This window comes from Staurois parvus, unplaced genomic scaffold (genome assembly GCF_062004578.1).
Source record: "Staurois parvus isolate SC_StPar_1 unplaced genomic scaffold, SC_StPar_1.0 ptg000059l, whole genome shotgun sequence".
In the NCBI taxonomy this organism is placed as follows: domain Eukaryota; kingdom Metazoa; phylum Chordata; class Amphibia; order Anura; family Ranidae; genus Staurois; species Staurois parvus.
The window spans coordinates 197548-222500 of record NW_028317855.1 but is presented as its reverse complement, the minus strand read 5'-3'; the positions used below and the strand labels follow the sequence as shown (position 1 = coordinate 222500).

The 24953-nt window shown below is 42.9% G+C and overlaps 1 protein-coding gene across 4 annotated transcripts in view; it reads right to left on the bottom strand.

Moving 5' to 3' along the window:
* The window catches only part of ARID4B (AT-rich interaction domain 4B), an 851761-nt gene that overhangs the window by 645945 nt on the left and 180863 nt on the right, over positions 1-24953 (bottom strand). For all 4 annotated transcript variants that reach the window (XR_016311497.1, XM_089668527.1, XM_089668528.1 and 1 more), the window contains one exon: positions 1157-1248. Coding sequence is in view for 3 of the 4 variants with exons in the window: in XM_089668527.1 (XP_089524653.1) it covers positions 1157-1248 (92 nt within the window). In the remaining variant the exon portion in view is untranslated. The remainder of the gene's footprint in view (positions 1-1156; positions 1249-24953) is intronic.

Here is a 24953-nt window from a genome sequence, read left to right as displayed (position 1 = left end):
GCAGAATGTACAGCAGACTGTTCCGCCATCTTAGATCCAGGTTACATGAGCTTCAGTAAGAAGCAATACTGCAACAAACCAGTTTGAATAAGTCTTTCCTGTAGAAGTGTGACATTTCTTGGCAAGAGAGGATTTGAATCCATAAACATGTCTCTCAATTTATTAATATATTACATAATGTACATGAATACATGTGTAACATATCTATATTTTTCTGTTAAATCCATACTTGAACTTTTAGATTTCAGTTTTATAATGTTGTTGTGTCACTTGGATTTGGAAGTAGACAAAATTTACAGCAACCCCTGAAGTAAAGCAGAACTCCGGGCAAAACTTTTTTACATGTCCTTGTTGCTGTTTTCCTACCTTCACTGAATATGTCTTCTGGTTCACTCAGTAATTGTTCTGAAATAGCCTGCAAACTGTTAATGCTCTTTAGTTTCCTATTTGTAAGACCAGTGGCCACTATGCCTCTTATTATCCCAGCCACTGGTCTTGGCACATTCCTTCTGTAGTTCTTTCTCCATGTAGTGATGTAATTCAGCCCACTTACAGTGGTATGCGGACTGAGACTCTTAGACATATTCAGCATGTACAGGCCTAGTGTACATGCCCACATTCACTACAATTTTATGTTGTTGATGGAAACTGTAGTTTCCTTTAACTACAGAGAGAAGTGAGGATATGATGCAATCCCTGCTGTTCACCTCCTCCTTGGCAGAGCAAATATTGTTATCTTTTGAATTGCAGGGATGAGGTCATGAAAATTCAATTCAATTAGATTAAATAAGAAATTTCAAAAATGTATTAACCGTTTAGTGTTTTGTGTAGAGGGGTGTTCTGAGTGATTTTTTCTGCCTATCCCAGAGTTCTTCTTTCAGTAACCTTATTGAAAAAGGGAACTATAATATATATATATATATATATATATATCTTTCATTTTCCTTTATATACATCTACAATTAAAAGTTTATCTATACATTATTTTCTTCCACAAAATGCAAGCTACATCTCTTTGTTTTTATTCTTCATTTCAGAACTGGTAGAGGATTAGTAAAGATTCTTTGTTTAAATTTCTGGTCACAATATGATCAAATTCCTATAACCAGTAAAAAATCTGTAATGAAAGTAATTATTTATGAAGCGATTTACTCACATGTGATTTGATCTTCTCCCTCTACTGCTTTTCTTTCCTATTACAGGAGTTCCAAAATGCTCAGGATTGGTAAGAGGAAGCTGGTCAAGTGTCTGAAAGGGAAATATACAAGATAATGCTCTATGGTGGCTAAAATACATAAAACACTATTTATATTTTATTTTTAACTCCTTCTCGCTCGGCCGTCATATTGCAATAGGCCTAGGAGGACGTTATGTGCTTACATCAATGAAATTAGTTGGTATAAGCTACAGTTAGGGCCATATATATTTGGACATAGGCACAATTTAAATTTTTTTCAGGTATTTACCAAAACATATTCAAGCAATAGTTAGAGACAATACAGCAACAATACAGTTCAATACAAGAGGTTTAGGAGGGCCCTGCCCCTTTGAGCTTACAATCTAAGAAGTATGTGAAAGACCAGGATGTACTAGGCCACTAGTACTCACCAGTTCACCAAAAAGTAGCGTGGCACTCTGCTGCATATGAGAGTCATCAAAATTTATCGGCAAGTGCAAATAGAGATCAGGCCTGATTCTGCGAACATTTCGGTTTTGTGTGCAATGTATCAAGTGACAGTGACCTACTGACACTGCACTTGCTGGGGGGGTAAGAGTTGGGGCTAAACGCAGGTGATAGCAGGTGCCAGGGCTGACCCGCTAACACTGCATTTTGGGGGACACTATACTAATGCGAACGCTGGTATAGTGCCGATCTAATCAAAGATATTGATCCGTTCAGACACTATACTAGCAATGGAAGTTTATTGTGTATGAGCATCTTCCTGGCAATCGAGGGGTTAAATATGATGACTGGTGTACTGACGGGCAATCTGACGCTATCTGGGAGGGGCGTGAAAACCACGGGAGCGCAAATCATGTATATATATGCGATTTTGCACACCTGTGGTTTGTGTTATGGCGCTGCGTCACTTTAACTGACAATTGCACAGTCATGCAACGCTGCACCAAAATGAAATTTACATCCTTTTTTCCCCATGAATTGGGCTTTCTTTCAGTGGTATTTGATCACCTGTGCGTTTTTTATGTTTATGTTCTGAAAAAAACCCAACAATTTTGAGAAAAAAAAACAATATTTTGGACTTTTTGCTATAAAACATGTCCAGTAAAAAAATGTAAAAATCAAATTTCATCATAAATTTATGTCAAAATGTATTCTGCGACATGTCTTTGCTAATAAAATCCCAATACGTGTAAATTAATTGGTTTACGTGAAAGTTATAGTGTTTACAAATGGCGGTATAGATGCTGTATTTTATTTTGTATACTAATAATAGCGGCGATTAGCGACTTATGGTGGGAATCAGTGACTTATGGCGGTAATCAGCGACTTATGGCGGGACTGCGGCGGACATTCTGACACTGGTGGGAACTGACTTGGGGTCACTGTCATCCCCAGTGACAATACAGCGATCAGTGCAAAAAAAAGAAAAGTACTGACACTGTACTAATGGCACTGGGGAGGAAAGGGTTAACTGTGAGGGAAGTGTTTCACTAGTAGGCGGAGGGTGTGTTCTTCACTGTTGCACGCTGTCCCGGAAAGCTAAGCTCTGCTCTCCAGAAAACTGTGCTAGAAACTGACAGTGAGCAGAGCTGCATTGAAAACAATGCAGCTCTGCTCCGTGTCAGTGTTTGCCAGCAATCACCGGGTGATTGACACCCGCGGCCTCGATCGGTGCCGCGGGCAGAGCAGGCGTGCGCCCCCTACCATTTAAACAGGATAACGTTTATAAACGTGATCCTGCCTACAGGGGCCACTTTGCCGTAGCAAATGTACCATGGGTGGTCCCCTAGTGGTTAAAATGTACAAAATTATGGAGCACAACATGTACTCTTTATTCACAGTCAATCTATTTTTTTTTTCAAAACCCCAAACAGAAAAAACACAAAAATGTTTTCTATCCTTTTGATTACATAGACAACACATTTTTTTTGCAAGACAATATTGAATAATAGGAAAGTCTAGTTTGTACTCTAAAAAACAAGAATTTTTTTTTAGCAGAAAAATCAGTTCCCTGCAGTATACAGTTGAAACTCGAAAAAATTAGAAAATCGTGCAAAAGTTCATTTATTTCAGTAATGCAACTTAAAAGGTGAAACTAATATATGAGAAAGACTCATTACATGCAAAGCAAGATAGTTCAAGCCATGAGTTGTCAATTGTGATGATTATGGCTTACAGCTCATGAAAACCCCAAATCCACAATCTCAGAAAATTAGAATATTGTGAAAAGGTGCAATATTCTAGGCTCAAAGTGTCCCACTCTAATCAGCTAATTAAGCCATAACACCTGCAACGGGTTCCTGAACCTTTAAATGGTCTGTCTGGTTCAGTAGGAATCACAATCATGGGAAAGACTGCTGAGCTGACAGTTGTGCAGAAAACCATCATTGACACCCTCCATAAGGAGGGAAAGCCTCAAAAGGTAATTACAAAAGAAGTTGGATGTTCCCAAAATGCTGTATCAAAGCACATTAATAGAAAGGTATGTGGAAGGGGAAAGTGTGGAAGAAAAAGGTGCACAAGCAGCAGGGATTACCGCAGACTGGAGAGGATTGTCAGGAAAAGGCTATTCAAAAGTGTTGGGTACTTTCACAAGGAGTGGACTGAGGCTGGAGTCAGTGCATCAAGAGCCACCACACACAGACAGATCCTGGCCATGGGCTTCAAATGTCCTATTCCTCTTGTCAAGCCGCTCCTCAACAACAAACAACATCAGAAGCGTCTTACCTGGGCTAAAGAAAAACAGACCTGGTCTGTTGCTCAGTGGTCCAAAGTCCTCTTTTCTGATGAGAGCAACTTTTGCATCTCATTTGGAAACCAAGGACCCAGAGTTTGGAGGAAGAATGGAGAGGCACACACTGCAAGATTGCTTGAAGTCCAGTGTGAAGTTTCCACAGTCTGTGTTGATTTGGGGAGCCATGTCATCTGCTGGTGTTGATCCACTGTGCTTCATTAAGTCCAGGGTCAACGCAGCCGTCTACCAAAAGATTTTGAAGCACTTCATGCTTCCTTCCACAGACGAGCTTTATGGGGATGCGGACTTCATTTTCCAGCAGGACCTGGCACCTGCCCACACTGCCAAAAGCACCAAAACCTGGTTCAATGACCGTGGGATTACTGTGCTTGATTGGCCAGCAGACTCGCCTGACCTGAACCCCATAGAGAATCTATGGGGCATTGCGAAGAGAAAGATGAGAGACATGAGACCGAACAATGCAGAAGAGCTGAAGGCCGCTATTGAAGCATCCTGGCCTTCCACAACACCTCAGCAGTGCCACAGGCTGATAGCTTCCATGCCACGCCGCATTGAGGTTGTAATTGCGGCAAAAGGGGCCCAAAACCAAGTACATATGCATGCTTATACTTTTCAGAGGTCCAATATTGTTCTATGTACAATCCTTGTTTTATTGATTGCATGTAATATTCTAATTTTCTGAGATCGCGGATTTGGGGTTTTCATGAGCTGTAAGCCATATTCATCAATGACAAATCACGGCTTGAACTATCTTGCTTTGCATATAATGAGTGTATCTCCTATATTAGTTTCACCTTTTAGGTTGCATTACTGAAATAAATGAACTTTTGCACGATATTCTAATTTTTTGAGTTTCACCTGTAGTAGAGGACACTGGCTTTTTACTCATTACACCTGGGTTATATTTAGCTACTTACAATCAAAAAGTAGGTGCCACACCATCAGGTATATAGACCTAGAAAAATGTATCTGACTCACCGTAATGCAGGCCATAGATGGGGAGAAAAACGGCAGATTTTTCTTTTAAAAAACGAAAATTCGGTCGTTCAAGCGGCCGACGTTGCCATCAATGGTAAAAAAAAAATCGGCCGATTTTCATCCCTTCTACAGCCAGCAAAAAGTGTCCCTGAAGAGAGCTCTGCTATTTCTGACAGTTCCTTGACATTTACAGCGGTTGAAACATTGTATCTATTTATTTCCATTTAGGATACAGATGTTTTTATTCGGAAACAAATAGATACAATGTTTCAACCGCTGTAAATGTCAAAGAACTGTCAGAGAACTGTCAGAAATAGCGGAGCTCTCTGCAGAGACACTTTTTGCTGGACTGGAATTATTCTTATTTTCATCCTCATCCTCTTCTTCATCCTCATCCTCTTCTTCTTCCTCATCCTCTTCTTCTTCCTCATCCTCTTCTTCTTCCTCATCCTCTTCTTCTTCCTCATCCTCCTCTTCTTCCTCATCCTCCTCTTCTTCCTCATCCTCATCCTCTTCTTCCTCATCCTCATCCTCTTCTTCTTCATCCTCATCCTCTTCTTCTTCATCCTCATCCTCTTCTTCTTCATCCTCTTCTTCTTCTTCTTCATCCTCTTCTTCTTCATCCTCTTCTTCATCCTCATCCTCTTCATCCTCATCCTCTTCCTCATCCTCTTCTTCATCCTCATCCTCTTCTTCATCCTCATCCTCTTCTTCTTTTTCTTCTTTTTGTCTTCCTCTTGCAGGTCACTGCTCGTGCGCAGTTTTTTTATCGGTAAAAAATCGGCCGATTCGCCCACTAATTGCCGCGAAAATCGGCCGATCGGCAAAATCGGCCGATTTTTTTCCAACTTTACCGAAAAAAAAAAACGGCCAAAATACCGAAAACGGCCGACCAAATCGCCCACTAACGATCCGAAAATCGGCCGATTTTATTTTTGGCCGAAAAATCGGCCGATTTTCGACCCATCTATGGCCTGCATAAGTATAGGTGTGAATTATTAGCTGAACACAATGGTATAAGAAAAAAAAAAAAAAGGCAGCTGACCAGAACAAACTGCAAAAAGTCGAAAAAAAGTCCAAATTGGATTAACTAATACCGTAATACCGACTTTTTTCAGTTTGTCCTGGTCAACTTTTTTTTCACTTCTATTTAGCTACTGCACATTCAGGTGATTGGACACCTGTAAAAAAAAAAAAAAAAAAGTTGCTGGGTTATCCCCAAATAATCCCTCCCACTCCAACTACTTAGTTTTGTGGCTAGCAGTTTGAAGAGCATAAGGGGGGGGGGGGGGGTTGATGTCCTGTAGTGTACTCCAGAAACTGGATTTTAGTGGTGTCAGAATCCTATTCACCTAGTGATACAGTACAATGTTTAGGCTCTTTATGGCCATTATGAGTGGGACATCTAAAAGCAGTCCAACTAACGGGTGGGCAACAAAGCAAACAAACAAATAGAAACCCTAACAGGTTTATGCCTTATGCCTGAAACTGGTACCAGAGAAGACCTGAACATCCACCTAGTTAACAAATGTTTGTGAACAGAAGCCTGAGCTATAGCACCTAAAAACTGAGAAACAGATGCTTGTTGCTCAAAAGCAAGTGAAGCACTAACACATTTAATAGAATATGCCTTAAAAAGGAAGGGAGGAACCCTATACTTCAAATTATAGGCTCTAGTGATAACTTGTCTGATCTGCCTGGAGATGGTGGAACAAGAGACAGGGAGAGCTCCATGATTAGAATATTGCTCTGCCTACCATCTCTAACTGTAAAAGTAGATGGGTCTCCTCCACATTAGTAGGTGGTCTAAAAAATACACATACAATTGATTTACTGTTTTGCCCTTTTGAGGCTGCAGCCACAAAGATTGCATCTCCTCTCCACTGCCATTAGCAACATTATCCCTCATATTCACTGTTAAATCGCTCTTCAAATAAAAGCACACCTCTCTCCCTATTATACCCACCTTGTCCCTATGATACTGGGAGTAACCCTGGATAGTCGAAAGCCAGTCATGTGAGCTGTTTCTGATAATCCCATAAAGTAAAAATCCTTCTCATGTTTAAGAATTTCTAATTCTTCCATTTTAGTAATACAAGTTCTAGCATTTGTACGTGCCTTGAAAAAGTATTCATACCCCTTGAAATTTTCCACATTTTGTCATGTTACAACCAAAAACGTAAATGTATTATTGGGATTTTATGTCATAGACCAATACAAATTGGCACATAATGGCGAAGTAGAAACCTTTTTTACAAATAAAATATCTGAAAAATGTGGTGTGCATTTGTATTCAGCTCCCAAGACAATACTTTGTAGAACCACCTTCCACTGCAATTACAGCTGCAAGTCTTTTTGGGGATGTTTCTACCAGTTTTGCACATCTAGAGAGTGAAATTGTTGCCCATTCTTCTTTGCAAAATAGCTCAAGCTCTGTCAGATTGGATGGAGAGAGTCTGTGAACATCAATTTTCAAGTCTTGCTACAGATTCTCAATTGGATTTAGGTCTGGACGTTGGGCCATTCTGACACATGAATATGCTTTGATCTAAACCATTCTATTGTAGCTCTGGCTGTATGTTTAGGGCCATTGTCCTGCTGGAAGGTAAACCTCTGCCCCAGGATCAAGTCTTTTGCAGCCTCTAACAGGTTTTCTTCTAAGATTGCCCTGTATTTGGCTCCATCAACTCTAACCAGCTTCCCTGTGCCTACTGAAGAACAGCACCCCCCCAACATGATGCTGCCACCACCATGTTTCACAGTGTGTTCAGGGTGATGTGCAGTGTTCGTTTTCTGCCACACATAGTGTTTTGCCTTTAGGCCAAAAAGTTCAATTTGGTCTCATCTGACCAGAGCACCTTCTTCCACTTTTGCTGTGTCCCCCACATGGCTTCTTGCAAACTGCAAATGGGACTTCTTATGACTTTCTTTTTGCCACTTTCCGTAAAGGCTAGATTTGTGGAGTGCACGACTAACAGTTGTCCAGTGGACAGATTCTCCCACCTAACCTGTGGATCTCTGCAGCTGCTGCAGAGTCACCATGGGCCTCTTGGCTGCTTCTCTAATTAATGTTCTCTTTGCCCAGCCTGTCAGTTTAGGTGGACAGCCATGTCTTGGTAGGTTTGCAGTTGTGCCATACTCTTTCTATTTTCAGATGATGGATTGAATTAAACAGTGGTCCGTGAGATGTTCAAAGCTTGGGATTTTTTTTTATAACCTAACCCTGCTTTAAAACTTTCCACAACTTTATCCCTGATCTGTCTGGTGTGTTCCTTGGCCTTCATTATGCTGTTTGAGGTAGGGAGAAGAGTAGGGGGGGGGGGAGAGGTAGAGTGTGTGACTTCTAAGACAGAGAAGGGGACATGGGACCGGACCTGGGACAGAAGGTTATCAGGGAAGTAGCAACAATTCATCAAAACCGAGAGCGAGAGAGAGAGAGAAAGTGGTCAATCCTAACAGACCAAATGGACAGAAATTTGGGAACTGTGTCTGTGATGGTAGCTTCCACTTTGGCATGTATCATGGTCTGTGTCACCTTATTTTGAACCGCCAATATGCATAGCGATGGAGATTTCCAAGATTTCGCTATAATTTGTTTGGCTGCGGATCTGATCTGCAAGAAAAGCTTAAACTGGAGCTTAGAGATCAAAGGAGGTCGCAGATTGAGTAGAGCGGTATCTGGAGAAGGTGACAACGGCTTTTGGAAGAGGGTATATAACATGTGGAAGACAACATCCCAGAAAGTATGGACTACTGGGCAGGACCACCAGATGTGGAGAAATGTTCCCGTCATCGCGCAGCCTCGAAAGCAGTTTGGGGAGCAACCCGGAGTGTACTTCGCAATCCTAGCCGGGACCAAGTACCACCGAGATAGGACCTTATAATTAGTCTCAACTGCTACCACGTTCTGCGAGGAAGATTTACTTACCTGTCAAATGTGGTCCCAGTCTTCTGAGCTCAACTTGGAGCCTAAATCCCTTTCCCACTTGGCGACATATGAGGGGCCAGGGGAAGACACTGGGGTAATAAGTAAGGCATAAACGACAGAGATGAGACCCCGCCTGTGTGGATCTTTCTTGCAAGAACTTTTAATGAGGGTCATGGATCTAATGGAACTTGAGGTAGCAGAGAGGGGGGAGTAAAAGTGCTTGAGTTGAAGGTAATGAAAGATTTCTGACGCGGGTAAGCAATAGGATTCTTGGAGGGTTGGGAAGGATTTGATACCCGTATTGGTCAGGAAGTGATGGGCCCTAAGGAGATTGGCGGAGGACCACAGTGTGAAAGATCTCGGGGAAAACCAGGCAGGAGGGAAAGTCGGATTGCGGAGATGGGAAAGGAGGGGGTTGTGTGGGGATTGGAGGGGGTATCGGGATTTGCGTCTATCCCAGAGGGCAACAAAGTGTGAGGTGACTGGGTTCCGGATAGCACAACAGTCTGAAGGGCGAAGCCAAAGTAGGTTAGCTAACGAGAGGGGATCAATAGCCACTGACTCTACAGCAACCCATAGTGGGATCTCATGGGATGCGTGATATTTAGGGAGCTGCGCTAGGTGAGCTGCTTGGTAGTATTTCGCAAAATCCGGAAGGCCCAGACCACCCTTTAACTTAGGCATGTGGACGGTAGTACGGGAAACACAAGGGCAAAAAAAGCCTCAGGTATATGCGTAGACTCGATGCTGCAATGTGTGAAGATCGTGAGCCGGGACAGGTTATGGGGAGTACTCTAAAGAGATAGAGGATTTTTGGTAAAATGGACATTTTAACCACCACAATTCTTCCCATCCATGCCAAAGGAAGGGAAGACCAGTTACGCATAAGCCTAGTAAGGTGAGCGAGCATTGGTAAATAATTAGCAGAATATAGATCAGATAAAGAAGCAGTCAGCTTAATGCCTAAGTATGGGATAGCATGTTGAGACCACGTAAAGAGAAGAACTTGTTGCAGATGCAGGGACTCCTGGGGAGAGAGTGAGATATTGAGAACTGTAGATTTTTGTGGATTAACTTGAAGACCAGAGATAAGGCCAAATTCGTGTAGGAGCCGAAGTAGAGGTAGAGCGGAGGTAAGTGGCGAGGTCATGAAAAGTAAAACGTCGTCTGCGAAAAAGGCAAAGTTTGTGGTGAGATTCACCTACCTCAAGGCCACGTATATCCTATATCCAGCTCTATTTAAGAGGGCTAGGGGTTCAATTACTAAAGCGAAAAGGATTGGTGAAAGCGGGCATCCCTGATGAGTACCCAGAGCAATCGGGAAGGGGGTCGATTTGTGTCCCAGGTAGCGAACTTGGACAGAGGGATTACAATATAGGGAAGAAATCCATGTTAGGAAGTGGGGTCCAAAGCCCCAACGGCACAGAATAAAATCAAGAAAGAACCAGGAGACAGTGTGGAAATCTTTTCTAATGTCCAGTGACAGGAAGCAAGTGGGAATTGTGCGGGTAAGGTGAGAGAGAAGGGTTGCGCGACATATATTGTCACCGGCTTGCTGAGAAGGGATAAAACCCGTCTGGTGATTGTGTATTAGGGAGCCTATTATCAGGTTCAGGCGAGTAGAAAGAATTTTGGCGAGAAGCTTAACGTCAATATTAAGCAGAGAGATTGGCCTATAATTGGGCCAGGCTGAATCGTCTGAGTGTGGTTTCGGTATCATGGTTATAAGAGCCGAGACTGTTTCAAGTTTAAAGGATTGGCCCAACAAGTTAGCATTGAAAGCGTTGGTAAGAGTGGGGGAGATTAGGTGAACGTATTCTGGTCTTTAGGACTTTGATAGCAGACAGAGTTTCGGCTAAAGTGATCGACCTCTCGAGAGCCTCTAAATGCTGAGCGGATAAAGTTGGGAAGGAGAGGTGGGCGAGGGGTTTCTCTGCACGTGCTTGATCAAAGGGTTCAGTCTGAGAGTATAGGAGTTCTAGGAGTTTACGGAAGATGCAGAGTTTTTGCGTTAGATTGCTAGTATAGTCGCCACGAGAGTTTTAGGCGAATGGGTTTGGCGATGTGGTCCAATCTATGGCGTGAGAGAGCTAGGAAGGTGTTGGGTTTGTTAGCTTTAGTATAATATTTATGGAGAGATCTACGAAGGGATAGCTCAGATTGGTCCGTTAAAAAGAGGTCACGTTCCAAACAGGATTGTTCTAAAGCTTTACGATGGGGAGGAGAGGGGTTAGCCTGAAACTATAGATGGGACTGGTTGTAAGCCGCCTCTAGGCGGAGGCGTGTTTGTCGTTTTTCTTTGTTCAGGGAGGACGACTTACTGATGCATATCTCTCTAAGGACAGGCTTATGTGCTTCCCACAGCAAGAGAGGGGAGATATCTGTGGTAGAGTTCAACTCTAGGTAATCTTTAAGAGCGTTCTCCAGGTCAAGGCTATGTGTAGGATGGGATAGCAAGTTATCATTAATTACCCAGGAGCTATCAGAAACTGGGGGGGACAGGGAAGAGAGAGACGTAAGGACTGCGCAGTGGTCAGACCATGGTATAGGAAGGATGTCAGAAGTGAGAAGTCTGGAAGAAGTGTTGATGGTCACTAAAATATGGTCTATACGAGAAAAAGTAAGGGGGGGTGGGAGTAGTAGTTATATCTACGTTTTACTGGATGGAGTTCTCTCCAGGAGTCCACTAATGAATGGCGATTGAGAAGGTGTTGGAAAGAGTGGGGAGTGGCTGGGGGGAGGGGTGGTTGGGGAGATTTGTCAAGGATTTGTCAAGGAAAGGGTAAATAGTGTGGTTAGAGTCTCCGCATATTAGCAGGGTACCACATTTGTGGTGGTCGATAGTAGTCAACAGGTGGGATAGGAATGGAAGGGGACCTTGGTTAGGAGCATAGTAAGAGACGATTGTAACTGGAAAGTCCAGTAAGAGTCCCGACAGAATGAGGTAGCGGCCTTCCAGGTCGCCAAGCTGGGCATGAAGTACAAATGGGGCTGTGCGATGAAAGGCAATGAGAACTCCTCTACACTTAATTTTCATAGAGGCGGTAAAAACTTGGGGATAGTGAGGGCCAAAAAATTTAGATGTGGAAGTGAGAGTAAAATGTGTTTCTTGCAGACAGATGATGTGAGCTTTATGAGACGCAAAAAAGCGAAAGGCCTTGTTACGTTTTTGGGGGACATCGAGGCCCTGAACATTCAGGGTAAGAATGTTCAGGGGTCCCATGGTGGCAACAAGGAGATCCCTAAGATAAAATAGGTCTGGGGTTGAGCACTGAAGGAACGGTCCCAAGTGGAAGGGTTGGAGAAGAAGGAAAGAAGTAGGGGATAGAGGGAAGTCACACAAGGAAAGGAAAATAAAGGAGAGGTCAACAGGAAGCTGGTGGAGGGGAGGAAGAGTAACCAATATCAACAGCCTGACCCCTGGTACTGGGGCAAAGCGATCAGTCCGGGGGGTCAGGAACAGCCCCAGAGGTACAAAAAACTGACACCTCATGGGCTAGTGGTCAGTACGCAGTGGCAAACATAAGGGAGAAGCAGCGCAAGTAAATAAAATCAAACTTACTGACATCAGGAGAAAAAAATCAGTGTCAGAAGCTCCCTGAGTAACGGAAGGAGAGTCAGAGAATCCGATCGCACCGATGGAGAGTTCAGGCGATATACCAGGTGTGATCAACTTCGAGACCGCTCAGCAGCTAAAGAGGGTTCCAACAAACTCAGCCAATTAGGTAGAGCAACCCAAGAAAGGAAGTAACAATATTATGAGGTGAAAAACTACACAGAAAGCATAACAATGTGTTAGGGAGAAACATGACCCTAGCAACAATAGGTGCATAATGTAAGGCACAAAGACAGGGGGAGGCCCCGCCAGGGATAGGCGAGCCGGACCAGGAGACTAACCGGACAGTGAGGCATCATCAGGGAGGAGGGCCAAGAGAGCTGGTTACAGGGGAGGCTGTTCAGGGAGTAAGGGCCAGGGATGAAGATCTCCTTGGATAGTCATGGTGTAAATAGGGACCAGTGAAGGTGGGCGGGGGGGGAAATCAAGGTGGTCAAGTCTCGGTGACTGCCATGGCTCTAGACAGATCTTGGAAGGGATGGAAATGACTGGAATGGGTGTCAGTCCATGGAGTCTTGAGCAGGAGCCAGAGAACTAAAACGTCCGCGCTTGTGGGTGTTGAGCTGACATGGCCCTTCGTTTAGCAATGGTGGCAGGACATAGGTCTTGGAATAATTGGTAAGTGTGGCCCTGAGAGGTCAGGGTATCTGTGTTGCGGGCCACCTGGAGAATTTGTTCCTTGGTGCGGAAGTAGTGGAACTTGGCAATGATATCACGAGGTGGGCCGTTCGGCTTGCGTGGAGTTAAGGCACGGCGTACCCTATCCAGCTCAAGGCGTTCAATCGGGATAGCGGGAGATAGTTCTTGGAGTAAGGCAGTGGTTGTGGAGAGGACATCCGTAATGGTTTCAGGGAGACTGTGAATACGGATGTTGGAGCAGCGTGCCCTGTTTTTAAAGTCCTCTAGGCATGACTTGAGCGGTTTTCGTCACGCAACGCCTCAAATTCATCTGTGTATGTGTGAACAACGGCGTCCATATTGTCAACCCTGTGCTCTAGCTCAGATGTGCGGATCTCAAGATCACGGATTTCTTTAGATAATTTGTGTGTAATATGGTCAGAGGTCTGCTTTAGGGCTCTGTGCAGCATTTTCTCAAATTGTTTGAGAAGGACATGTTGTGCAGGGTCAGTAGTAGGTAGTTGGCTAGGTGTCCCCTCTTCAGTGTCAATATCTGACTCACCATCCGAGATGCTGTGTGCAGAGCTGTGTAGGAGAGGGAGCCTACCTGTAAAGTGGAGCCGGCGGCCATCTTGGATGAGGCCCGAGCCAGGGCTTCCTTGATGGGTTTTATCTGCGGCTGATGTTTTGCAGCTCCCCGGACCATCACGCCGGGTTCCAGGGGTGCCACTTAAGGAGCGGGTGAGTTTGTGGAGCAAGGGCGGGTTGGGAGTGGCGTCAGGAGGTCCGCTTCTCCCGCTATGCAACGGAGCCTCAGGCGAGCATGTGCAGACCGGAGATCCCGCGCATGCGCACTCGTTCACCACTGTTTTCTAACACACCTCTGGGGGCTTCACAAAACAGTTGTATTTATTCCGAGATTAAATTACACACAGGTGGACTCTACTTACTGATTAGGTGACTTCTGAAGGCAATTGGTTCTACTAGGTTTTAGTTAGGGGTATCAGAGTAAAGGGGGCTGAATACAAATGCACGCCACACTTTTCAGATATTAAAAATTTTGAAAACCATTTATCATTTTCCTTCCACTTCACAATTATGTGCCTCTTTGTGTTGGTCTATCACATAAAATCCAAATAAAATACATTTACGTTTTTGGTTGTAACATGACAAAATGTGGAACATTTCTAGGGGTATGAATACTTTTTCAAGGGGTATGAATACTTTTTCAAGGAACTGTAGATTCAGTATGCCTGCTAGCCTTAGAAACTTTAGTTTCTCCATGATCCGGCTTGGAACTCCCTTCTTTAGTGGAGTCTCCTCACTGCCTGTCAAAAGCTCCATAAAAAAGCAATCCACTACAAAAATTGTGTTTCAGAGGTGCGACAGTGTAGCTACACATGTGAACTAGCCACAATGGTATCTGGTGGGAAGGGGTGGGCGCTGAGGGAGGAAGGGGGGTCTGAAGGGCTCGAAAGAAGGCAAGAGACCTCCTTCCCAGTGTGGCATCGCCTGAAAATGAAGGCAGCTTCTGTCATGTTGCAAGTCACATAACAAAGGAGGGACAGGAAGAAGGGCAGTTTGTATTTACTCCCCAGTGGTGCTGTGCCAAGACAGAGGTGTGTTCTCAGCTGGTGTCTACTCTTATGAGCACAGAAACTGCTCTTGGAGGGAGCAGAGAGCATAATTCTCCCTGCAGCAGCTAGCAGTCACTTCTGTCAGTGAGACACTGGAGAATGAAGCCGCTTCATATATCAGCCCTTCAGACAAAAGCTGTTGGACAGCGGCAAGCAGATCCACCTGCTGTGATAGGTAAGTGGACAAATTTTAAACTATGAAGCGGGGAGGAGGCAAAGTGTTTAACTCCAGTTAGTAGCCCTTGGAAATGACTATGGACTATGGAACCAGACAGAGGAAAAAATATTTGGGACTACTTACTTCAGATGACTGTGAAATGAATAACAGTTTGGCCATGCAGTGGGAAAAGCAAATAGAATTATAGGATGCATGACTAGATGGTTCACCAGCAAGAGGAAGAAGGCCCTGATTACTCTATAGAGAGCTTTAGTTAGACCTCATTTAGAATAACGTGTTCAGTTCTAATGACCTCACTTACAAAAATAATAAGATAGCATGGGTCCAGAGACAGGCAACAAAAATTATGAAAAGCCTGGGGAATATCAGGACAAATTTCTGTAACCTAATATATACAGTCTGGCAAAAAGAAGGGAAAGAGGAGACATGATTGAAACCTTTAAAATACATCAAGGGGGTAAATAGACTATGTACATTGTGAAGAATTTCCAGTCAACATGCAGGATGGCTGGATCATGGGATTTTTAAATATGCCAACACAAAAATTATTAGATAAAGTGCAATACAACTTTATTAATACATTAAATACATTTAAAAGAGAAGTAGGGCTTTTTTTCCCCCCCCAGATACACTTACCTAGGTGGATGCATTGGTTCTCAGGCAAGATGGATGCCTGATTGAGGAGCTCTGGTCACTGGACAGAATCCCCGACGTCTGCTAGCTCTCCACAGCGCACTATACCTCCCAGAAGGCACCTGATCCACACAGCACCAGCAGAGGGATGTCTCCCAAAAGGAAAGAGGAGAGACACCCGCAGAAGATCACAGCCTTTCTGTTCTAGCTGGCGGATAAGAGCCGGCAAGATAGCGCCGAAGCCGGGATCACAGCGGTATGCACTACTCCTCTCCCTGCCTCCTAGACGGCAATGGAAGTTATCTCTCAGGATGGCTCTCTGGCAGACACCAGCATTGAAGCCTGTTCCTCTCCTTCACCGCCTAACACCTCAGCGGCATCCAGCCCTGCAAAGGCACAGATGAGATTAGACTCTCTCCTAACAACCATGAGGTGAGGCATTTCCTTTCCTCTACTAGGGCACAGGGTTCACAACCAGACGCAATAACCTGCTTTCCCACTTCTAACCCGCAGATTATGGATACCATCCTAAAGGATATGTTAATATCCCTCAGAAGCTCCCTGCAAACGGACATGATTTCCATTGTGCAGCAATTTAAACTTGATATCAATTCACTAAGAGACAAAATTACATACATTGAAACAAAAATGGGGGGGCTTTACATCCACTATAAATGACCTCGTTGATGCCCATGATGACCATGTGGAGGAGCACCAGTGGATCAAAGATAAGCTGGTGGATATAGAGAATAGGTCCCGCCACAACAACATTAAAATACGTGGCATCTCTGAAATGGTACAGGCTTCTGATTTGCCTTCTTATGTCCAAAGCATGATCAAAGCCCTATCATCGGAGCTAAAAAAAAATATCGAGCTTATAAATGTTCGCATCCATAGACTCCCCAAACCACCAATCTTGCTTGACTCGGCCCCAAGAGATGTTATACTGTGCATTCATTTTTATCATGTAAAGGACCAACTAATACAAAAAGCTAGAACCCTGGAAACGTTTCCCGAGCCTCATTCGCATATTCAGCTTTTTGTGTATTTATCACAGCATACACTTCAGAGTTGCAGACAGCTTAACACCATAATGAAGGCTATGTGGAATCACAAGATCCAATACCAGTGGGTAGCCCCAGCTAAATTGCTAATTACACATAATGGCGCCAAACATGCTGTATCCACACTACCTGATGGCCTAAACTTGTTACACTTATGGAACATCCTTATTGAACCCCATGCCTCATCTTCACCAAGCCAGAATACATGTAGTATGCCTCCTGGCAAGCAACTACCTCAATGCACCTCTAGGAGCAAACCTCACTGAGTCAATGCCTTGGAAGTCTATAATTTCAGATTACATATTTCGGTGTAAGTTATCCTCCGGCACTTTGAACTCTTTTCTTACCCCCGAGCTTCCTTCCTCAGCACAAGGAGTGCCGGTTTCTCAGGAAGTTGTGTAGGGCACAAACCCTACCTATCATCTTTGTATTTGTTTATTTTGTGGGTCACGCATAAAGCCTATATGCGTCGTCTTTTCATACAACTTGGAGCCAGGGTAAAAACATGGAGGACGCAGCGCATTGGCAATCTAGTAGCAGAAATTCAGACCACTGACACCCTTAATAAAAAACAACCAGGGAAGGAACCCACCACTCCTCATCACCACCACCTGATCTCTTTATTGAACCATGATCTTTAAATTGTATGTTAAAGCAGTTGCAAATTGCCTGATTGATATCCTCCCAACTCTTATCCACTCAGACCAATCAGACTTTACTAAAGGGCGACACACCTCAGACTCTACCCAGCATATGATTAACATTATTCATTATGCCACTCATCATAAAATGCCTTCTCTGAATCAATCTTTAGATGCAGAGAAGGCATTTGACAGTACACTTGCCATGACTCTGCGTAAGTTTGGCTTTCAAGGTCATATTTTCTTGACAATCATGGCATTGTACTCACGACCTACCACCCAGGTGTACTGTTCAGTCAAGCTAAGGCATTTAATATATTAATGGCACTAGACAAGGGTGCCCCCTTCCCCCCCTTATTTTCAACCTTCTTGTGGAGCCACTTGCAGAAAGAGTTAGATCCCCAAAAAAATCACAGGTTTCCTTGTTGGTTCTAAGAAGCATAAAATAAATCTCTTTGCAAATGATGTCATTCTTATGATAACCAATCCTGCCTCTTCCCTAACTTCGGTGCAACTCTGAATTTAGTGTCGTTTCATATTACAAGGTAAACAAAAATAAGTAGTTTATCTTAGAGTTAGGACTACCTTCCCCACAGAAAAAAATCTCTTACTGCCATATACCCCTACGTCTGGGCTGAAGAATCTATTACCTAATCTTGGCATTAAATTAACAAAAAAATTATTAACCCTATTTCAAGCTAATTACACCCCCTTCCTACACAATCTCGCATGGAACTTGAACAGACCGCGCACTCATGGGACAGGGAAGGTAGCGGCCTTTAAAATGCTTCAATTACCCAAACTGTTATGATCAATGCCTATCCCAATTCCACTTTCATACGTTGGTTCTCTAAAATCTCTATTAGGCTGTTATGTACGGTAAAACAAAAAAAGCTAGATGCTCACACACCAAATTGCTGAAACACAGATCAGTTGGAGGGATGGGATACATAGATTTTAGGGATTATTATAATTCAGCGATACTGATGCAAATTAAAGTAAGATTCTTACCCAATGCCACTAATCTCTGGAAAGATAATGAATCGCTTCAGATTCTGGGACACAACTTATATAATTGGTAGATGTTATTCTACCACATGAGTGAAACAAAGATAAAACCATCTCCCCTACACAAATTGCCTCCGTTTCGGCTTTCAGCTACTTCCTCCTAAAAGCACCTTTGGGTCTATCTCTGACTAATTCCCTATATCAATGCTTCAACTAGACCAGTGGTCGGCAAGCCGCGGCTCGCGAGCCACATGCGGCTCTTTACACGCTTTAATGCGGCTCTTGTGTGCCGGGCGCCCGCTCCCCTCCCTCTTCTCGGGCGGCAGGGACTCTGCAGCGTGATCCAAAAAAAAAAAAAAAACAGCCAGGGCAGCGCGCTCAAATGCAATGATTGGCCAGTCTCGCTGCCACTCACATCCTGATAGCCAGTGATTGGCTGTCAGGATGTGTGTAGGCGGGGCAGCGTGACGAACGTGAGAGGAGCTAGGCTCCTCTCACAGTCCGCTCTGAAGACCGGAACGGCGCAGGAACACGGCGAGAGGAACGCGCGGAGCAAAGGTAAGTGAATTGACACAGGGGGGACTTGGCTTACTACTTGCTACTTACTTGCTACTACTACTATATGAGGGATGAATTAATATGGGGGATGAATTACTATATGGGGGATGAATTACTATATGGGGGATGAATTACTATATGGGGGATGAATTACTATAAAAACTTATTGAAACTAAAAACAGTGTACCATCCTATGTATTTTCAGTTTTAAAAATGTGGCTCTCAAAATAAATTTCAATCGTGGTTTTGGCGAGATTTGGCTCAGTTGAAAAAAAAGGTTGCCCACCACTGAACTAGACATCTGAGGATTCCCAATGGTTGGAAGAGTTCAAGGCTACTTTCATAGCCACCCATTCTGCCAACCTTTGGGAACTTGCTCATAAGATTAACCTCCGCTGGTACATCACCCCAACTCTCAAACAAGATGGATCCAGTCTATTGGAGAGACTGTGGAGCCATTGGAAACGTATTTCATGTACTATGGGAGTGTCCTAAGATATCCGCTTTTTCAAATCTAATATCTGAGATTATTGGGATGCCCTCTGACCCAACACCAGAACTTGCATTATTAAGAATAGGAATAGATAAATTTCCGTCAATCAATGCCTTGTCATACATATTGTCATGTCATGGCATTTGACCCCTTAACTAGAGCTGAAGTGGTCACCTTGGTACACTCTCAAGGCACTTATAAATGTATGTTTGCATCCAGTGAAGGTAGATTACAAGTCACAGAGAACAAATGGTCATACTGGCTTAACTGCTACTCGAAAACACAAATGATTGTGAATGATTATTCCCCTCTCCTTTGGTACCTCATTGTGCTTGATTATATTCCATGCTATTTTCCTTAAAGCAGGGCTCCACCCAAAAGGGGAAGTTCCGCTTTAAGCCTTTGTCCCCTGCTCCCCATTAAGGATTGGCACCTTTGAAGAGCGGGTACCCGAATTTGACAGGTACCCGCTGGAGGTTGTACTTTCCCTCCCCTTAGTCTTCTGGGACACGTGACAGGTCCCAGAAGACTACAGAGCCATTGACAAAGTGCAGCAGGCATCTTCAGTGTGGGCACCCGGCTGTGAAAGCTTGCGGCTTCACAGCCGGGTGCCCACACTGATGATGCTGGCGCCAGGGAGAGAAGACGGCTGGTAAAACCAGCGGTGGTGAGGACATCGCTGGACGAAGGGACAAGTAAGTGTCTGTATTTTAAAAGTCAGCAGCTACAGTTTTTGTAGCTGCTGAATTTTTTTATTTTTTTTGGAGGTGGAACTCCGCTTTAATGTATAGTTAACAGCATTCTGCATATGGAACCAATGTGCACTCTACTAGCAACGTTACAAGTCCTCTTTTTGCTGTGTATCATATATCAGAACGTTCTTCTCTCTATCTGTACCTATCTTTTGTTTTTTTTTTATAAATATTTTAGTAATTTTCAGTATATCACATTACACCCTTAAAATTTCAAAATATTCAACATTACACAATTCCCTGATTCCTCTTAATTCTAAAGAAAAACCCCCACCCACCCCTTTTTCCCCCTTCTGCTCCCTAATATTTTTCACTCATCTCCTCGCTCTTCCTCCTTTCTCTTCCCTCCTTTATCTCCTCTTTATCTTTCTTTACATTTCTCTTTGAACTTATCCCATTTCTCCCACCTTTCTCTGAATCTCTCCTTTCTATCTTCTTCCTGGTGGTAGAGTTCCTCCATTTTATGTGCATAGTCAACCCTGCTTATCCAGTCTTTTTTTTTTGGTATTTCCTGCTCTTGCCAAAATTTAGGTATCAACCGCTTTGCCGCATTTATCAGATGAAATGCCAGCGTGTTCTTATATTTTTCTACTGTAGTCTCAGTTTTATGGAATAAGCATGTGCCTGGGTCTTTCGAGACCTCAACCCCCGTTATCTCCTGAATTAAATACATTTTTTTCTTCCCAATACTCCTGAATTTTAGGGCACTCCCACCATATATGTGCCATTGTGCCTTTTATCCCACATCCTCTTCAACATAAAAGTGATTTATCTATTTGTTGTTTATGTGCCACACTTGCAGTAATATACCACCTAGCCAAACACTTGTAATTCATTTCCGCCACCTTCATATCTACCGCTCCATGTACTAATCTAAATATTTTCTTTTTCTGTTACTCGTCAAATGTTATTCCAAGTTCCCTTTCCTATTTTTCCATGTATAAAGGCGAGGCAGCACCCACCATTTTGGTAAGAATTTTATCAATCCGGGAAGTACCATGTTTCCATGTTTTATTTGTATTAAAAAGTTGTTCTAGTAAGTTTAAATCCGTCATTGGTCTTAAGGGCTTAGAAAGGGAACTGTTTTAGCTGGAGATATCTTCACTCGTTTAACGGAGAAAATAACTCCTTTATTTTTAACTCCTGAAAGGTGCAAATTTTCCCCCTGTCCATTATATCCTTTAACTGTGCTTTCTCTTTTCTTATCCATTTACCTGAAATATCTTCCCTCCCTGGAGGGAAGAAATCTGTGTCCACCAACGGCATAAACATAGCATTGAACTCCCACCCCATTTGTTTATGAATCATATCCCATACCCTAATTGCATTTCATGTATAAGCGCTTTTACTTTCTCCTAATATATGATATTGATGTGGAATTGATACTATCTTATCCAATAGTGGCCCACTTAATGTGTTTTCTATATTCACCCAACTTTTATATAACCAATCAAAAATATGTGAAAGTAACACTGCATAATAACATCTCTTAAAATCAAGCACACTTAGACCTCCCTTATCCTTGTCCCTAGATAACACTTCACTGCTTATTCTCGGTTTTTTATATCCTCAATATTATTTTTTAAATTATTTTAAAATAGGCTCCCGGGAGTTGTATAGGCAACATGTGGAATTTATATAGGATTTTTGGGACGATTATCATTTTTATCAAGTTTATTCATCCTATCCAAGAGGATGGTCCTACTGATAATCTTCCCAGTTCCTCCTTTATCTCTTTTATTAATGGGATATAATTTATTTTATATAAGTTCTTTAAGGACATGGTCAATTTAATCCCCAGGTATCTTAATGCTCTTTCCATTCATAAGAAGGGAAATTCTATTTGCAAAATTTTTTTCCCCCATTATCGAGACGTTAATATCTAAAATCTCTGACTTTACTGGCTTCATTTTTAGGTTTGACATCCCTCCGTAGTATTTCATTAAATTAGGTAATGTCAACCTAGGGTTAGCCATATAGAACAGCATATCATCTGTATACGCTGCCACTTTGTGTTCTATCTCCCCTATCCGGACCCCTTTTAAATCTATACTGTTTCTTACTGTTGCTAGGAGGGATTCTAGGGACAACAGAGGAGAAAGCTGACACCCTTGTCTTATCCCATTATACATCCTAAAAAACTCTGATAGCGAACCATTAACCTTTACTGCAGCTGAACGTTGACTATAAAGCTTTCCTATCCACTCTCTCATCTTGGGCCCAATTCCCAGGATCTCCAACGTGTCTAGCATAAAGCCCCAATCTACCCTATCACACACACATTACATATATATATATATATATATTCTGAAAACTACAACCCCAGTGTGGGAAGAGAGAGCGGGGGCAGAGCGGGAGAGGAAAAAAAACAAAAACCGGCCGTTACTCATGGCAACTCACCACACCACCTTTCATGTCGACAGATCAGTGCATTCAGTCCCAACCATTGCCTCCGAACCCGAGGAAGAACAGGTGAATTAGTGAGGGGTCTCTGTATATTAGACAACCTAGAGTGTCTCAGGGTCTCCCAAGGCTGCTGTCTCAATCCATAGTAAATCACCTTTAAAACACTGCCTCTTCTTCAGGCATGAAGCCACACCACTGTATGGGACCTTTGGGACAGCCTGCCACTTTCAAAATTACCGCCAACCATCACATGGGCTGTCACATGGGAAGTCACGTAGGCAGTCAAATGAGTGCCCACAGGGACGCTCTCACTGCCCCCCTCTCATGCCGCCGCCTCTTGCTCCCAAAGATTTCCTGAGCCCCGCCAACCCCCCCCCCATTCCCCAGGGGCACAGGTCCAGGTTTCACAGACACCGCCCCCGGCCGCCCGGACTCAGATCCGCCGCATCACCCAGCTCCGTCCAGGCCCCAGGTAGGACAGGGCTCTGGGCAGTCAGCAGGGCAGATCAGGACAGGGCTGCACACATGGCTCGTGGACGCCTGGAGCTCACACTGCTCACAGCGCAATGTTCAGGCCCATCCCCCCGAAGTGAGAAACCTGTTGACTCTCTGTTAATCACAAAACTTTAATAAAAATCATAGAAACACAAAAAGCAAAAAAAAAAAAAAAATCTCTCTAAATTTTAGCTAAAGAGAATTGTACAGCAAAAATGCGCAATAAATGGTATTGTAAAAAAAAAAAAGCATACCGTTGTGCACAGGAAAAGAGGGGAAAATAAACACCTTACCAAAACCCCATTTAGCCCACATCTCCCCACATCCACAGAAGGAAATAATATTCCCTTAATGGGGAAGACACCAAATGGTTCATTGTTAATAACCTCCTGTTGATTCATGTGTATTAGAAGGTATAAGTTTTTTGTTTTTGTGATTTTTTAAATAGTGTACAAGGTATCTACATAATTTATGGAATGACTGCATGCTTTAAACAGAGATAAAGAGATCTAAGAGGAGAATGAGATTTCCTCTATAGCTTTGAGGCTGAAGCAGCAACTATTGCGCAAGACCACTTTTTTTTCTGGAATGCTTTCTACTTTCAACAGTACATTGAGGAGAAAATAATACAGATAGGATTACAGATTCAGATTTTCCCCACTATTCTATATCTACGGAGCTAAAATAGAAATGGGATACAAATCTAACCCAAAGCTTCCTTGTTATGATGCAGATGTTGAAGGAATATTATGATGAGGAAGCTTCTGCACTGGATAATGATATCCAAGAACCACCAAACTTTCTGCTTTTCAGAATACACCCAGCCATAGAGAAAAAAAATGGAAATAAAGACAGCTGTGGAAAAGCATGATGCAGGAAACCGTTGCAAAAAAGACAAAAAAAAAAAAAAATGAATATGTGGTCAAGGGTAATCTATTTACCAAGTTTGGCAAAAAAATGTGTTGATGGTAATGTTTCTGACTCTTCTGCAACCTCATCTGTTTTTTTTATACACACAGACACAAGTTTGGATCGGAGACACCGTACTAGATCGGATTCCTTTTCTGGAAAATGTAAACAGAATTAGCAAGAATGCAATGTCTCACATGGTGATGGCAGCTGAATGTTTCTAATATCTTTAGCAGGCAAAATAGCCAGGATCTCTAAAGTAATAGGGATGGAAGTTCCCTCTGTTGGTGGTGGTTCTTCATTTGAGGTGTCCTCTAATTCCCCCATTCACCAGGTAGGAGCTTCTTCACAGAAAGATATGATACCTAAGGGACATAATCCTGCAGATTTTGTAGGACAGCAGGGGGTCAAGAAAGGGGTAGAAAGCAGCGTGAACACCACCAATAAAGCATCAGGAATGTGGTCCGGTCAAAGGGAGGGGAGAAAACAACTTTGAAATCATTAACTTATCTGGATGTGAAATAACCCAGGACGAAGAAAGGGTCTTACAAATTAAGCCTAATTTTTGCCCTACAACAAATAAAGACAAGTTTAGCACAATAAAGGATGTGCATTTATTTGCATGGAAACTGAATGTCAGATTAGCTATATAATCCCTGGATTAGAAATAGTACTGCCTCATTGGGTGGCCTCCTGACAGAATGGTGAGATTTCAATTAAAAGAAAACAAAAAACTAAAAACTATAAAATGCTCAAAATGTTAGTTGAACTTGGGGCTGAATCAGGACCTGCTGGAAACCCCATTGATCTTGATAGAAACTCTACAACAAAGTTACAATTGAAGAATCCTATGAAAATTCTAAAAAAAAATAAAAAAATAAAAGACTACTAGGTTTCAAAGCCAGATCAACCCTAAAGTAGATTTGTTCGTTAAACTGGTGACACACGTAAGATTGAGGGATTATCTACGGGTGGGTTAAAGGACAACTCCTCTCCCACAGAAAACCAAGTCTTGCTGAAATTGCAAAAACATACTGATGATTGTTGAACCTGCCAATAAATGGGGAAATACTGTCTTCTTGAATGATAAACAGTATGTGA